The 13,978-nt window shown below is 46.1% G+C and overlaps 1 protein-coding gene across 1 annotated transcript in view; it reads left to right on the forward strand.

Annotated features, from left to right (window-relative positions):
- Nucleotides 1-4,824: 4,824 nt before the first annotated feature.
- The window catches only part of depdc4 (DEP domain containing 4), a 34,402-nt gene continuing 25,248 nt past the window's right edge, over nucleotides 4,825-13,978 (forward strand). Inside the window, exon 1 of the mRNA XM_078221089.1 lies at nucleotides 4,825-4,942. Coding sequence (XP_078077215.1) covers nucleotides 4,825-4,942 — 118 coding nt within the window. The remainder of the gene's footprint in view (nucleotides 4,943-13,978) is intronic.

Below are 13,978 nucleotides of genomic sequence, written 5' to 3' on the forward strand. Positions count from 1 at the left end.
AGGGGGCACAGGTTTAAGGTGCAAGGGGCAAGGTTTAAAGGAGATGTACGAGGCAGATATTTTGCACAGAGGGTGGTGGGTGCCTGGAACTCATTGCCGGGGGAGGTAGTGGAAGCAGATACGGTAGTGACTTTTAAGGGGTATCTTGACAAATACATAAATAGGATGGGAATAGAGGGATATGGACCCCGGAAGGGTAGGGAGTTTTAGTTCAGTCAGGCAGCATGGTCGGTGCAGGCTTGGAGGGCCGAAGGGCCTGTTCCTGTGCTGTAATTTTCTTTGTTCTTTGCTCTTATTCTTTGTTCTTTGATACGGTGTAAGCTTTCAGAACACTGAAGGAGAAAGATTGGAGATGGACACTCAGAAACGTTTCAAAATCTCAGGGAACTGAAGGAATGGACAATTTTATATAATAGTGGGAGAGCTATTGCCTCACAAAGTGAATAAGTTTCAGAGAGTGCAATTGAAATAATTAACACAAATGTGTTCTAGAGGTAAGTGGAAAGTTAAGGATTGAGTGAGACATTCAGGTTGTGAGCAACACTGCACAAGGGGTTGGATGGGTACTTTGGCCCAGGCAGTTCTATTCTTATATTCCCAATCATCCAACTCATGCAACGTGACTGTCAGGTCACAGGAAGGTCATGGTACAGTAACACAAGTCAGGTTATAATTAAACAGAGCGCTGTGAAACTGAAATAATATGGTATTACCAGGCTGACTGCTGATATTTTTGCTAATTAGCAAGGTATTCAAGATTTGATGGGAACAGTTCCAAGATTCCGAACACAAGCTAACCAGTTTCAGCTGAAGCTTCATTTCTTTCTAAAGTGTGCATGTCATTTTCACACAGACCAGCTGTGTCCTTGCGATCCCACTCCCTGCTATTTCCACATTTTAAAATTATTTTTGTATTTTTTGTACCACAGATGATCTTTAATATATCAGTTGTTTTGTATTGAGCAGTTTGTCAGGCATTTAACGTGTTAACCCCTCTCTGTCATTAGTTACCTGATGATTCTTTTCCCCTCTTCATTTTTCATGAATTAATGGATGTGACTCAGCCAGTATTTATTGCCCATCCCTAATTGCACTTTAGAAGGTGGTGGTTCAAATGTTCATAAGATATAGGAGCAGAATTAGGCCATTCGGCCCATCGAGTCTTCTCCGCTATTCGATCATGTCTGATATGCTCCTCATCCCCATTTTCCTGCCTTCTCCCCATAACCCTTCAACCCATTACCAATTAAAAATCTGTCAAACTCCTGCTTAAATTTACTCACTGTCCCAGCATCCACTGCACTTTGGAGTAGCGAATTCCACAAATTCACAACCCCTTTGGGAGAAGTACTGTTTTAAATTTGCTACCCCTTATCCTAAGATTATGACCTCTCATCCTAGAATGCCCCACAAGAGGAAGCATCCGCTTCACATCTACTTTATCCATACCTTTTAGCATCTTCTATACCTCAATATGATCTCCCCTCATTCTTCTAAATTCCAGAGAGTATCGGGCTAAACTGTTCAATCTTTCTTCATATGACAAACCCCTCATCTCTGGTGGTGAGTTGCTTTCTTGAACCACTACAATCCATGTGATGTCAGTATACCCACAGTGCTGTTCAGATAGGGGAATTCCCGCATTTTGACTGAGTGACAACAACACTAAGGCACTAGATAAACTTGCATTTATATAGTGCCTTCATGTAAAATGTTCCAAGCTGTTTCACAGCAGACATTCAAACCAAATTTGACATTGAATCACGTGAAGATTCGGATAGGTGACCAACAGCAAGGCTGGAAATTTTGAAGGAGCACGTAAAGGAGGAGAGAGACAGGGAGAGAGCGAGAGATGGAGAAAACTAGGGAGGGGATTCCAGAGCTTTGGCACAATGCAGCTTCTTCCCTGCTGCCATCAGACTTTTGAATGGACCTACCTCACATTAAGTTAATCTTTCTCTAGCTATGATTGTAACACTACATTCTGCACTCTCTTGTTTCCTTCTCTCTGACAATTTATGCTTTGTCTGTATAGTGCGCACGAAACAACACTTTTCACTGTGTACTAATACATGTGACAATAATAAATCAAATCAAAACATCAAATCAACAGACGAAGGCCTGTTTGCCGTGATGAAGCAAAGGAAACTGGGAATCCTAAGAGACCAGGGGGAATTTTCTTGTCACAGGAATCATAGCGGGCAGGAGGTAGAACATACAAACTTCCATTTGCTCCAGTTTAAGGTGGGATTTTCTGGTTTTGGGGCAAGCGCAGCTGGAAAATCCCACCCAAGAACTGGAGCAGTGCCAAGATCCCAAAGAGTTTTGATTTGAAAGAGGTTACAGGGATAGGGAGGGATGGGCCATGGAGGGATTCAAAAATAAAGATGAGAATTTTAAAATCTAAGTATTGATGACCAGTGGAGATCAGTGAGCACCGGGATGATGCTATAGATTAGTATCAACCCAACTGTTCATAGGAAGAGCAGAAATGAACAAAATCTGGAATTGAAAACTAATCTCAGTAATGATGGCTATGAATCTATCATTGACTGTCAGAAAAAGCCATCTGGTTCATTTAATGACCTTCAGGGAAGGAAATCGGAAATTCCCTCCTGGTCTGGCCTACACGTGCCTCAAGACCTATAATAACAGGCTTGACTCTTAACTGGCCGAGCAAGCCACTAGGTTCAAGGGCAGTTAGGGGTTGGCTAATTTTGGCTTTTGCCACATCACATGAAAGGAAAAAGAAAAACAATCAGGTGTTGCACCTGCATTTGGAATTTCTGAGGAAAATGTTCTCCAAGCTTCTTGGAAAGTAAAAGGGAGTTTAAATTGAAAACATCTCAAAACAAATGTAAGTCTGGCAGTTAAACTGAATGCTGGGAAATGGATATCAAACAAAGATAACTCAAATAATTGAAGGTTCCAAATAATTAAGACATAATAAACTTCTGAGCTAAAAGCCATGAAGTAATTAAGCCATAAAACATCTCCAAGCTAATTACACCAGAAAAGAAAGTAGACACGCAGCAGACATTCCTCAACAGTGTGAGAAGCCACTTTCTCTAGTTTGGGTTTCAAGTAGAGCTTATAAACGTGTCAGCACCCTATTAGTGAAGAATAAACTTTTGAGAAATGCAAGAAAGAGAAGAGGAGGAGGCCATAACTGCAGGCATGAAGTCTATCATGCTCCAGTAATCATGAAATTCATGGGTCTCCACATTGTTTCAAGGGTGATTCATGTAATATTCGGGTGGTTTGGGTGAGTGAGGGTTAATGTGGGACAAGGAAAGAATACCACCCACAGTATGATTGTCACCACCACAGCTGATTGCACCCTATCTGCTGACTCTGTCAGCTGAGCGTTAGTCAGAGATTTCAAATACTCCACAGTTACATCTTCCACTCTCAGAAAGGTCTTCGTGACTGCAAAAGCCGTTTTGCAGACTAACCACCTCCAAATCCCTCAACGCAAAACTCCTGAGTTCAGTATCCTCCTCGCACTCATCTCATCCCCTTTGGATTCACAAATTCCAATCCTTTCAAGGAATTTTTATCTTAACAAAGCCCCCAAACTTATTACAGCCACAGCAAATGTTATTGCTGAGCAAGACAAACTCCAGAGTAAACATTTTTTAAATTTGTGAAAATAAGGATAAAGATCTCCAGGGTGGGCCTGAGTGGGATGTTCTTTTGGTGAGTTTGTGCAGGGTCAATGGGCTGAATGGCCTCTGTAGGGATTCTATGGCTTCTATGTGTGAATTGAGGGCGACTCGATGTGGCTTAACAAAGGATTTGTTGCCAACGATAAATAGTTAATATAATAAAGAATCAGACTCGATGGGCGACATTCACCCAGGCAAGTGGATAGTATTCCATCATGCTCTTGACTTGTGCCGAGCAGGTGGTTTTAAAAGTTTTTTAGTTTATTTATTCGTCACAAGTAAGGCTTACATTAACACTGCAATGAAGTTACTGTGAAAATCTCCTAGTCGCCACATTCTGGCGCCTTTTCAGGTCAATTCACCTAACCAGCATATCTTTCAGACTATGAGAGGAAACCAGAGCACCCGGAGGAAACCCACGCAGACATGATGAGAACATGCAGATTCCACACAGACAGTGACCCAAGCCAGGAATTGAACCCGGGTCCCTGGCGTTGTGAGGCAGAAGTGCAAACCACTGTGCCATTGTGCCTCCCAGTGAACAGGTTTTGGGGAGTCAGGAGGTGAGTCAGTTTAAACAAGATCTTTCACTTAAAGATTAAGATATAAAAATAGAATACTTTCAACTAGTGTATTTTGTTAGGGGTAAACTCTTGTTAATATAATTCTTTTGAATGGACCTACCATATATTAAGCTGATCTTTCTTTACACCCGAGCTATGACTGCAATACTATATTCTGCACTCTCCCCTTCCTTCTTCCCTATGTACTCTATGAATGGTATGCTTTGTCTGTATAGCACGTAAGAAACAATGCTTTTCACTGTATACCAATACATGTGACAATAATAAATCAAATCAAAAAAGTTGTGCTATTTTTAAGTCCATTTAAAAAACTTTTAATCAACTGTTGCGAAAGGCATCTTTACAACAACAACTTTCATTTTCATATTATCTTGGATGTCGTAAAACCCTCAAAAGTGCTTCACGGGTTTTTCTGAGACAAAATTTATCTCCCAAGCCACATAAGAAGATATTGGGATAGGTGAAAAGAGAGGGGCCCAAAAGCTTGGTCAAATAGATAGGAGTGTCTTCAAGCAGGCTGGAGAAGTGGAGAAGCTGATGGAGGAAATTCCAGAGCTTAGGCAGTTGATGGCATGGCTGCCAATGGCAGAGCAATGGCTATCAGAAGTAATGAAGAGACCCAAACTGGAGCAGTGGAGATATCTCAGGAAATTGTCAAGCTGCAGGCATTTACAATGAATGAGCAAAGCTGTATCATGGCTGGAATTATCCATCGGTGGGATTTTCTGCTCCCGTAGCCAAAGTCTTTAAAAGGCTCGCCAACCCCCACCCATTCCACAATGGGACCATAAAATTCTGCTCTCTCAGTGTCATCAGCACAGACAGTGAGTCAAATTAAAATATCTATAATAGCCACGTACAGGTGGAGACAAGAATGCATTACACACACACATAAATATGTCTAAGAATTATGATGTGGACTGGGATAGGCACAGTAAGACGTCTCACTGCTCCGAAAGCTCGTGCTACCAAAAATACCTGTTGGACTTTAACCGGGTGTTGTGAAACTTCTTACTGTGCCTATTAGAATTATGGCACATGTGCTCTAAATTACTGATCATTTAGAAGTCCAACTTCTCGGGACTGAGTTATTGTTTGAAATGTGCGCTGTTTGTGAAATATCTCGTGTGGAGAGAAAATGCCAAAGAGATTGAGAGCAGTCTGCTCAGGTCACATCAACCTCAACACGTCTGAGAAAAACAGCCTTATAAATTCAGAGACGGCAAGCAGCCAGGGAATAATCAGGGAGGAAGGAACTTGTATTTACGTAGCACCTTTCACATCCTCAGGACGTTCCAGAGCACTCTACAGTTCGTGAAGCATTTCTGAAGTTTGGATGCTGTTATTCGCCGCAGATGGAGCAGCCCTCCGTCTCAAACAGAGCAAATTAAATGGTGTTGGGTTCCTCCAACACGGAAAAGAAACCTGACACTCGAACTATTTAAAAACATTATACCTATTGCTATTTTTAAATTTTAAACTGGAATTTTTCTCCAAAGTGAAAGAATGCTTAGTTTCTGGAAAGCCACACCGTTTAGTGCCTCGGGAGCTGTTAACAGACAACCTGGGACTGTTCAGACCAAATTCAAAGGGAGCTCCAGGAGTGTCATTCACACTTGATAGGCCAATCTTGTTGGCAAACATGATGTGGAGATGCCGGCATTGGACTGGGGTGGGCACAGTAAGAAGTCTCACAACACCAGATTAAAGTCCAACAGGTTTATTTGGAATCACGAGCATTCGGAGTGCTGCTCCTTCATTAGGTGAGTGGGACTGAGTGGGCGAGACTTCTTGCTTGTTGGCAGAGTCAGTGGGTCTACTGAAACAGGAGCTTCCCAAACACCAGACCCTGGTGACACCCTTTCAACGCATAAAGGCTGAGATGTTATTAGTCCTGAAAACAAAACAAATTCCAGACGGCAGATAAACAACCCTTTTAAACTCATTGTGGAGGAGACGGTCACATGACCCCAGACTCTGGCCCTTTGAACAGTTGAATATTCCGTTTCTGGGCAGCACACCCAGTTTGCTGCTTTACCATCCGACTGGAAAGCCACAAAGAAGCCGGCTGTGTCCAGACAGGACAACCGGCCCAGCAAACCTAACTCTGCGGAATGATTTTACACCACTGTCTACAGAACCAACTCATTCTTTGTGTGCCCACTTCATCTTGTGACACCAATACCATCTGAAAAGCGAACCTTACAACACGGGCCTTCAGACAGCTAAACTCGAGATGCCTATGTGAAAGAATTCCTGATTAGACTCTGACTTTGGGAGTCTGGAATTCACTCGAGCCAATATTCAGTTTTTCTGTGGTCCTTTTAGAGTTAACCTTCTTTCCTCTCTCCCTCTTCACTGTGTGAATGCAGAGTGGGCCGCCGCTAACACTCCTTTTTGTGGGTTTTGAATGTGTGAAATAAAAAAAAACCTTCTGAGTTCATCTGAGCTCCAGTTTGCTGTGAATTACACCTTCTATTCATGGATAGGTGGTAAAAGAACTGACCTCTCCCTCACACCCCTCTGTTCATACCAATGATTTGGTGGTTTTTATTCTGATTGATGAAGTATCATTGGCCAGGACATTGGATGAAAATCCCTCGGCGTCAAATCATTTGGTGGAATCTTCAATTTGTTCCTTAACGGGCAGACATTGTGAGCTCCAAGTGCCATAATCTGAAAGATTTGTCCATCTACCTGTCTGTTTGTCAATGGACAGAATCTTGTGCCCTCCCTGGTGGTGGGTTTGGTGGCAAGAAGCTATTTAATCAGGTGGGTGGGTGGTGGGTGGGGTCCCCACCACCTTCCTGTCTCCAGCCCCATCAGGATGGTGACAGGAAGACTGGTGGACAGCCTTCCCATCCCCCTTCGCTTGCTGCTGACCCCACTCCCCCCCACCCTCCCCCTGAAATTCTCACCCCCCTGACCCCTCACCCTGCAATCCAGTGATGGCCTAGTGGTATTATCGCTTGACTATTAATCCAGAAACTCAGCTAATGTTCTGGGAACCCGGGTTCAATTCCCGCCATGGCAGATGGTGGAGTTTGAATTCAATAAAAAAAATCTGGAATTAAGAATCTACTGATGACCATGAAACCATTGGCAATTATCAGAAAAACCCATCTGGTTCACTAATGTCCTTTAGGGAAGGAAATCTGCTGTCCTTACCTGGTCTGGCCTACATGTGACTCCAGAGCCACAGCAACGTGTTTGACTCTGAGCTGTCCTCTGAAATGGCCGAGTGAGACACTCAGTTCAAGGCCCTTGATCCTGAGGAATGTCCCACTGCTGGCCTGATTTGCCTGATTGGCAGCAGGCAACCCGTAAGGATCAGAGGCGAGGATCTGGCTGGCTCTCCTATCGGTATCTGAGACCCAATTCATCTCCACAAGATTCTGCCTCTGTCTCCACTGATAGCTGTCTGTCTATTTGTCTGTCTACCGAAGCCAAAAGCAGATGCTGAAGATCTGAAATAAAAACAGAAAGTGTTGAAAATACTCAGCAGGTCTGGCAAAATCTGTGGAGAGGGAAAGAGAGTAAATGGCTGGAACTTTACTGGCATCCTGTGAGTCCCGCTGCCAAATATCCTGAGCTTGTGTGGGAGGATGGCGGCACCACGGAGAGAAGTTTGCCAGCAGCAAACAATCAAGAGACACCCACTGGGAGCCACATGCGGTTAAAGATGATGGCCTGCCTCTTTGAGCTTCTGGTGCAATCAGAGGGCCTGAAGCAAAGTGTCACCAGTAGAGGTGTCTATTGCAGAGAGAAGGAAAGGGTGTCACTCAGTCACCAGGCCAGGGGAGTTTTTTTTAATGTGCTGGGGCCAGACAGGCAGGTCCTACTGACCAGTGAAGTGAACCCTCCAGTGTGGTGGAGCCACAGGGGCAACTATTGCCAGGATGGTGGGTATCCATGGGCCCGTCGACCATCCAGTAGGAAACCCCTGGGAGGTTGCCTTGTGCAGCACGGATCCGTTCCAGCACTGGTAAAGTGCTCCAAGGTCATAAAATGGCTATTAATAGGTCAATTAATTAGATTAACAGAATTGATTTGATTTGATTTATTATTGTCACATGTATTAGCACACAGTAAAAAGTATTGTTTCTTGCGCACTATACAGACAAAGCATACCGTTCATAGAGCAGGAAAGGAGAGAGTGCAGAGTGTAGTGTGACAGTCATGGCTAGGGTGTAGAGAAAGATTAACTTAATGCAAGGCAAGTCCATTCAAAAGTCTGTTAAAAGCAGCAGGAAAGAAGCTGTTCTTGAGTCGGTTGGTACGTGACCTCAGACTTTTGTAACTTTTTCCCGGAAGACGGTGGAAGAGAGAATGTCCGGGGTGCGTGGGGTCCTTAATTATGCTGGCTGCTTTGCCGAGGCAGCGGGAAGTATAAACAGAGTCAATGGATGGGAGGCTGGTTTGCGTGATGGATTGGGATACATTCATGACCTTTTGTAGTTTCTTGCGGTCTTGGGCAGAGCAGGAGCCCATAGCAAGCTGTGATACAACCAGAAAAAATGCTTTCTGTGGTGCACCTCTAAAAGTTGGTGAGAGTCGGAGGTGACATGCCAAATTTCCTTAGTCTTCTGAGAAAGTCGAGGCACTATAGTGTTGGCATGCCACCCACCAGCCAAGCTGCTGCTGCACCCAGTCCTGAGCACAGCCAGTGGCAGTGGGAAACTATCCCTCACACACCGGGCTGATAAAATCCCTGCCGATACTTCAAGTCAGTGACCTTTCACCAAAACTGAGATAGAACAAAAAGTGCTGCATGTTAGTTCAGAGGAAAGGCGACTAGTATTTGAACGGTAGTTGCTGTGGTGTGGAGGGATCCGGGAGTCCTTGTGTATGAAACACAGAAAGTTAATATCCGGGTAAAGCAAGTAATTAGGAAAGGAACTGGAATGCTGGCATTCATTTCGAGGGAAATGGAATATTTGAAAAAGGCAAGGTAGTTTCGCAACAACTGGGTGTTGGTGGGACCACACCTGAAGCACTGTGTACATTTTGGTCTCCTTATCTAAGGAGGCAGTTTGCAGAACGTTCATGAGCTTGAGTCAAAAAATGAAAGGTGGCCTTATGAGGAAAGTTTGAACAGGTTAGGCCTGAGCTCATTGGGTTTCAAAGTGAAAATATTGAAACATCACATTCTGAGGGGCTTGACAGGTAGATACTGAGAGGATGTTCCCCGTCATGGGGGAATCTAGAACCAGGAGGCAAAGTTTAAAAATAAGGAGCCTCCCATTTAAGACAAAAATGAGGAGAAATTTCTTCTCTCAGAGAGTTGTTCATTTTTGGAATTCTCTACTCCGGACAGCAGTGGAGGCTGGATCATTGAATATGTTCAAGACTGAGATAGACAGGTTTTTTATCTTCAAGAGAGACAAAGGTTATGGGGGACAGCCAGAAACTTGGAGTTAGAGCCACAATCTGATTAGCCACTGGTGCAATGTTGCTGTGGGCTGGGCAATGGAAGAGACCTGCTCATTTTCTAAGTTGCTGGTCCTCAGGCATTTCAGGAAGTGGGTCAGAGAGACGCTGCAGAGATTGCACCCAGGAACGCGAGGCTAAAATCTGCCTTTTCCCATCAGCCCAATGATGCAGCATGGGAATGGGGAATTTCGCTCCAAGATCCGGTTGGAGGAGGTGGGATTGTTCTCCCTGGAGCAAAAGATTTGAGGGGAGATTTGATACCGACATAAACTTGAGGGTCGGTTGAGCTCAGTTGGCTGAACAGCTGGTTCATAGAGTCATAGAGGTTTACAGCATGGAAACAGGCCCTTCGGCCTAACTTGTCCATGCCGTCCTTTTTTTTTAAAACCCCTAAACTAATCCCAATTGCCAGCATTTGGCCCATATCCCTCTATACCCAGGTCACTCTGTCCACCTGTGACTCCACTTTCAAGGAGCTATGAACATGGACCCCAAGATCTCTTTGTTCTGTAACTCTCCCCAATGCCCTACCATTAACTGAGTAAGTCCTGCCCTGGTTCAATCTACCAAAATGCATCACCTCGCATTTATCTAAATTAAACTCCATCTGCCATTCATCAGCCCACTGGCCCAATTGATCAAGATCGTGTTGCAATCGGAGATAACTTTCTTTACTATCCACTATGCCACCAATCTTGGTGTCATCTGCAGGGATCATGATGCAGAGCGACACCAACAGCGTGGGTTCAATTCCCATCCTGGTTGAGGTTATTCACAAAATCCCTGCCTTCTCAACCTTGCCCCCTTGCCTGAGATGTGGTGACCCTCAGGTTAAATCACCACCAGTCAGCTCTCCCCCTCAAAGGGGAGAGTAGCCTATGGCCACCTGGGACTTTGGCGACTTTATCCAAAAGTTGATGACAGGTTTGCAAAAGGTAACGAAGGAAAAACCTTTGCCATTCTCTGATAGTACAGGGGCGGGTAGGTACAGAGAAAAGGTCTGAAGGTGATGTGAGGAAGAACTTTTTTTCAAGTAGCGAGTGGTGTTGACATGGGGCTTTGTGCCTGTGTGGGTGTTGGGAAACAAATAAAATGATTTTGAAAGGAAATTGGATAGGCTATTGAAAAAAATATATTTGCAGGATTGTGGTGATAAGGGAGGGGAATAGAACTGATTGGAGAGAGCCAACATTGGTTTAATGGGCCAAATTGCCTGATTCATTGTCATAAATGTCTCTATACCTATAGGATTTGGAACTGGGGATTCAAAACCCCCATTGTTCACTGAAATCCATCAGTTACTCAACCCCCCTCACCCATTGGTCATGCAAAACCCCCCATCAGTCACTCCAAACCTCCATCAATCACAGTTCATTGTGTATTCCCTTGCCTTGTTAGTCCTCCCAAAATACATCCACTGTTCTGCCCATCTGACCAGTCCCCCTGTATCATCCTGTAATCTAAGGCTTTGCATCTCACCACTTACCACATCACCAATTTTTGTTCCATCTGAGAATTTATTTACCATACCTCTTATATTCACATCTAGAGCATAAATGTACAAAATAAACAATAAGGGAGCCAGCACTGATCCCTGCGGAATACGACTGGACTCAGTCTTCTGATTGTCTGATTGGCAAGATGTGACGAGTGGAGTCCCGTAGGGCTCTGTGCTGAGGCTTCAACCTTTTACAATTTACACCAATGACTTAGAGGGGGTGAGAAAAGGCATGGCAGCTAAATTCTCAGATGGCACAAAAATAGGTAGGAAAGTCTGTTGTGAAGAAGACATGGAGTTTGCAGATGGATATAAAGTTAAAGTTTATTTATTTACTAGTCACAAGTAAGGCTTACATTAACACCGCAATAAATTTACTGTGAAATTCCCCTAGTTGCCACACTCCGGCGCTACCCTCATGCGGTTCTTCTGGGACAATCGACTGCACTGGTGCTGCGGTTCTGCATCTCCCGCTTGGGGAGGGCGGACGAGGTCTGGTGTGCCTTTGCACTCAGATAGCGACCTTCCGCCTCCGGGCCCTGCAGAGGTACCTTTACGTTGAGCCCCCTCCACGATGGTGTGCCATGGCGACGTATTTTTTCCGCCAGTGGCACGGCCTCAATTATGACGTGCAGCTCCTGCATATCAATCTGGGGCGTGTTTCGACCTCCCTGCAGGAGTTGCCCGTCTTTTAACAGGACCTCCTCACTTACTGGAACGCGGTCTCCTCGCGATGCAGCTCTCCCCTGTCAGGAGTCTCGGCTTTCGTGCGAGAGCCGCTGCTCAGGAATCCGCTCCTCCAGCCGTATGACTTCAGGTGGTTGGCGGAGAGGGGGGCTGTGGGCGCCGGGGTGACCAGGATTGGGGACGTGCTGGATGACGGAGGGGTGGGCTGGATGAGCCCCCCCCATGTGCTGGCTGAGCGTGCGGGGGTGCCCATCTGGCGCACGGTCAAAGCCATCCAAGACCTTAGGACAGTCGTGCTCAGCCCCGAAAGTGCACACGATCTCGAGGCGGCGCATACGTTCGGTGGGATCCCGCCCGAGCGTTCCCCTGCTCGGACGGAATTCCACATTGGCCCAGAGCCTCAACCCCCCTCCTCGGGCCAGGTGCCCCACAGCATGAGCCGCCTCACGGAAATGTCCTCTCTACTGCGCGGAGGTGTTTCCTGTAAGGGCTGCTGCTGCACAACTTCCACTACCGCGTCCTCGCCTGTCGCCCGGATACACCTTGGCGGGCCTTGTTGCCGTCGGGCGGCGGAGGTCCCCAGTGGAGGTCCCTCTACGGAGGGATCTCCCCCAATTACATCGGGGCCCTGGGTGGAGGGTGATGCATGCAGCAGTTCCACACAATCGTAGGATTCACTGGTTCACGGGCTCCGAAGATTGCCACTTCTGTGGCCTTGTGGAGTCCATGGACCATGTCTATGTTTTGTGTCTTCGGCTGCACTCTCTTTTTGTTTTCCTCAAAAATCTTTGATTGATGTTCTGTTTGCACTTCAGTCCCATGTTCGTGATTTACGGACACCTGGTGCAGAGAGGGGCGGGTCGGGATGGCAACCTCCTCGTGAACCTGCTCCTGGGCCTGGCGAAACGCGCCATTTACAGGTCCAGGCAGCGGGCGATCGAGGGGGCCATCCATCCTGACTGTCTGCCCCTCTACCGCGGCTATGTTCACGGCCAGGTGTCCCTGGAGAGGGAGCATGCGGTGTCCACGGGCGCGGTTGACGCCTTCCGTGCCCGTTGGGCACCGCAGGGGTTGGGGTGCGTTATCGACCCTAATAATCACATTTTAATTTGATGTTTTCAAGTTTCCTTTGTACTTTGATTTTTGTTCGGGCTGTTCCCCCTCCTTTTGGGGAGCTGCCCATTTTACTTTGTCCTGACTTAATTTGAGTTTGTCTATTTGGTTTGACCTAAAAAGAGGTCACACAGACAGTGACCCAAGCCAGGAATTGAAGCTGGGTCCCTGGCATTGTAAGGCAGCAGTGCTAACCACTGTGCCACCCTAGTTGGGCTGAGTGATTTGGTAAAACTTGGAAAGATGGGAAAATATGAAGTTGTTCGCTTCGGTGGGAAGAATAAAAAAGTCGAGTCTTACTGAAATGGAGAATGTTTGCTGAATGCTGGGGTACAGAGGGATTGAGGCGTTCTTGTGCATAAGTCACAAAAAGTGCACAGGTGCAGTGTGTAATCAAAAAGACAAATGAAATGTTATCCTTTATTATGAGAGGAATTTGACATAAAAATAAGGATGTTATACCTCAGTCATGATGTGGAGATGTGTGGGACTGCGGTGGGCACATTAAGAAGTCCCACAGCACCAGGTTAAAGTCCAACAGGTTTATTTGGCAGCACTAGCTTTCGGAGTCTCAAGCCCCTTCTTCAGGTGAGTGAGGACTCGTGTTCACAAACAGGGCATACAAAGACACAATCTCAATTTACAAGGTAATGGGTGCAGACTTGATGGGCTGAATGCTCTGCTCTGTCGGGATTCTATGATTCTATTAGCTGCGATCTTATTGAATGGGGGAGCGGGCTGGAAGGGCCGAGTGGCCCACTCCTGCTCCTAATTGAAACGTTAGGATGGATTGGTCACTCAGAATGCCTAGTGGTCACTCACTCAATCAGAGTTGTCTGCGGGAGTGGGACAGAGTCCCATGAGACAAGAGCAACAGCTGGGGAGGGGCGTGTCGCGGTGACGTACGCAGGGGGCGTGTCCATGTGACGTAGCGGCGATGGCGCTGAATTTGACTCCGCGGTTCCGGCGGTTGGGCAGCGCGAGCTCCGTGAGGC

Source organism: Mustelus asterias, chromosome 9 (genome assembly GCF_964213995.1).
Source record: "Mustelus asterias chromosome 9, sMusAst1.hap1.1, whole genome shotgun sequence".
NCBI classification, from domain to species: domain Eukaryota; kingdom Metazoa; phylum Chordata; class Chondrichthyes; order Carcharhiniformes; family Triakidae; genus Mustelus; species Mustelus asterias.